Source organism: Carlito syrichta, unplaced genomic scaffold, assembly GCF_000164805.1.
Source record: "Carlito syrichta isolate Samal-C Ts95f unplaced genomic scaffold, Tarsius_syrichta-2.0.1 Scaffold288135, whole genome shotgun sequence".
In the NCBI taxonomy this organism is placed as follows: domain Eukaryota; kingdom Metazoa; phylum Chordata; class Mammalia; order Primates; family Tarsiidae; genus Carlito; species Carlito syrichta.
This window is the reverse complement of record NW_007232231.1, coordinates 12,548-15,077: the sequence shown is the minus strand read 5'-3', so window position 1 is coordinate 15,077 and position 2,530 is coordinate 12,548. Positions and strand designations below refer to the sequence as shown.

The window sequence follows — 2,530 nt, the reverse complement described above, 5'->3', positions numbered from 1 at the left end:
TTTTTTTGAGTTGGAGTCTGACTTTGTCACCCAGACTAGAGTGCAGAGGCACATTCACAGCCACACCAGCCTCTACCTGCTGGGCTCCGGCGATTCTTCCGCCTCAGCCTTCTAAGTAGCCGGAACTACAGGCACAGGCTATCACATCCGGCTAGTTTTTGATTTATTGTAGAGATGAGGTCTTACCAAGTTGTCTGGGCTGGTCTCTAGCCTGCGGGCTCAGGCAATCCACTCGCCTCGGCCTCCCAAGTGCTGGGATGACAGGCTGAGCCACCGAGCCGGCCCACAACCTCTATTTCTTTCTTTTTTTGTTTGTTTGTTTGTTTGTTTGTTTGAGTTGGAGTCTCACTCTGTCGCCCAGACTGGAGTGCAGCGGATGTTCCCGGCCACCGCAGCCTCGACCCGCTGGGCTCCGGCGATTCTTCCGCCTCAGCCTTCCAAGTAGCTGGAACTACAGGTGCACGCTCCCACGCCCGGCTAATTTTTTGATTTATTGTAGAGATGAGGTCTCGCCAAGTTGCCCAGGTGGGTCTCGAACCCCGGACTCAGGCAATCCACTCACCTCAGCCAATAACCTCTATTTCTAAAACCTTTTCCTCACCCAAATAGAAAACCCATGGACAGCCCCTCCCCGCCACCCTTCCCCCAGCTCTCCTGTCACTCTCTCCATGGATTTGCCTGTTTTGAACATTTCATAGAAATGATGTCATATAATATGCAGCCTTCTGTGTGTGGCTTCTTTCACCCAGCATTACAGCATTTTCAAGATTTTCTGCATTATAGCGTGTATCAGTGTCTCATTCCTTTTCATGACTGAGTAATATTCTACCACATGGTCAGGCCACACCCTGTTCATCTACACATTAGCTGACGCGAATATCTCCTCCTCCTGTTTTTTTTTTGAAACTAGGGTCATACGGTTGCCCAGGTTGGAGTGCAGTGGCATGAACACAGCTATTTTAGTCCCTAGACCTCCTGGGCTCAGGTGACCCTTCTGCCTCAGCCTCCCCAGTAGCTGGGACTACAGGTGGGTACCACCCCACCTGGCTAATTTTTGTGTTTTTTGCAGAGACGAGGTCTTGTTATGTTGCCCAGGCTGGTCTCAAACTCCTGGGCTCAAGCAATCCTCCCTCCTTGGCCTCTCAAAGTGCTGGAATTACAGGCGTGGGCCACTGTGCCTGACCAACACCTTCCCTTTTGATAATTTATTCATGGGTATGGCTCTACCCGTAAGTGCCCATTGACCACAGCCTGGCTGACCTTGGAGCAATGTAAGGGGACTAGAAGTAAAAAAAAAGTGGTCCAGAGAAAGATGTAGAGCTGAGCGCTTCAATAGTCATAATATCAATAAATAATAATGGCAGTGACTGCCACTACTTGCACCCCTCCTATGTGTCTGGCTCTGTGCTGGGCATTTAGGCACTATTCATCTTACTTAGTTGGTGAGTTGGGTATTTTAGGGGTACAAACCTCAGTCTGCAAAATCAAGTGCAAATTCAAATATTTTGAGCTGCAAATCCAGCTCTCCATATTTCTATAATAATGTATTTTTCTTTATTTATTTTTTATTTTTTATTTTTTTTGAGTTGGAGTCTCACTCGGTCGCCCAGACTGGAGTGCAGCGGCCGCTCCCGGCCACCGCAGCCTCGGCCTGCTGGGCTCCGGCGATCCTTCCGCCTCAGCCTTCCGAGTAGCCGGAATTACAGGCGCGCGCTACCACGCCCGGCTAATTTTTTGATTTTATTGTAGAAATGAGGTCTCGCCTGCACAGGCGGGTCTCGAACCCGCGGGCTCAGGCAATCCATTCACCTCAGCCTCCCAAAGGTGCGGGATTATAGGCTGAACCACCGAGTCTGGCCCGTCTTTTTTTTTTTAATCGGGGTCTCACTCTGTCACCCAGGCTGGAGTACAGTAGCAAGGTTATGGCTCACCACAGCCTTCAACTCCTGGGCTCAGGTGATCTTCTTGCCTCAGCCTCCCAAGTTACTGGGACTACAGGCACACACCACCACCCCTGGCTAATTAAAAAAAATTTTTTTGTAAGCCGGACTCGGTGGCTTAGCCTGTAATCCCGTGCTTTGGGAGGCTGAGGTGAGTGGATTGCCTGAGCCCGTAGGTTTGAGATCTGCCTGGGCAATTTGGCGAGACCTCATCTCTACAATAAATAAAAAAATTAGCCGGGCGTGGTAGTGAGCGCCTGTAGTTGCAGCTACTTAGAAGGCTGAGCGGAAGGATCGCTGGGACCCAGCAGGTGGAGGCTGCGGTGGCCAGGAGCGGCCACTGCACTCCAGTCTGGGCGACAGAGTAAGACTCCAACTCCAAAAAAAGAAAATTTTTTTTTTTGTAGAAACGAGATCTCATTATGTTACCCAGGCTGGTCTTGAACTCTTGGGCTCAAGCAGTCCTCCTGCCTCAGCCTCCAAGGTGCTGGGATTACAGGTGTGAGCCACCGTGCTTGATCTGCTTTGGGGTCTTCCTTCATGTTTCCATCCTGAGGACTTCTGGCTCCTTTTTTTTTTTTTTTTTTTTG

At 50.1% G+C, this 2,530-nt stretch overlaps 1 protein-coding gene across 1 annotated transcript in view; it reads left to right on the top strand.

Annotated features, from left to right (window-relative positions):
• Positions 1–446: 446 nt before the first annotated feature.
• The window catches only part of C5AR1 (complement C5a receptor 1), a gene marked incomplete at its 5' end in the record, with an annotated part of 4,082 nt that continues 1,998 nt past the window's right edge, over positions 447–2,530 (top strand). Inside the window, one exon of the mRNA XM_008053376.1 lies at positions 447–457. Within this exon, the coding sequence (XP_008051567.1) occupies positions 447–457 (11 nt within the window). The remainder of the gene's footprint in view (positions 458–2,530) is intronic.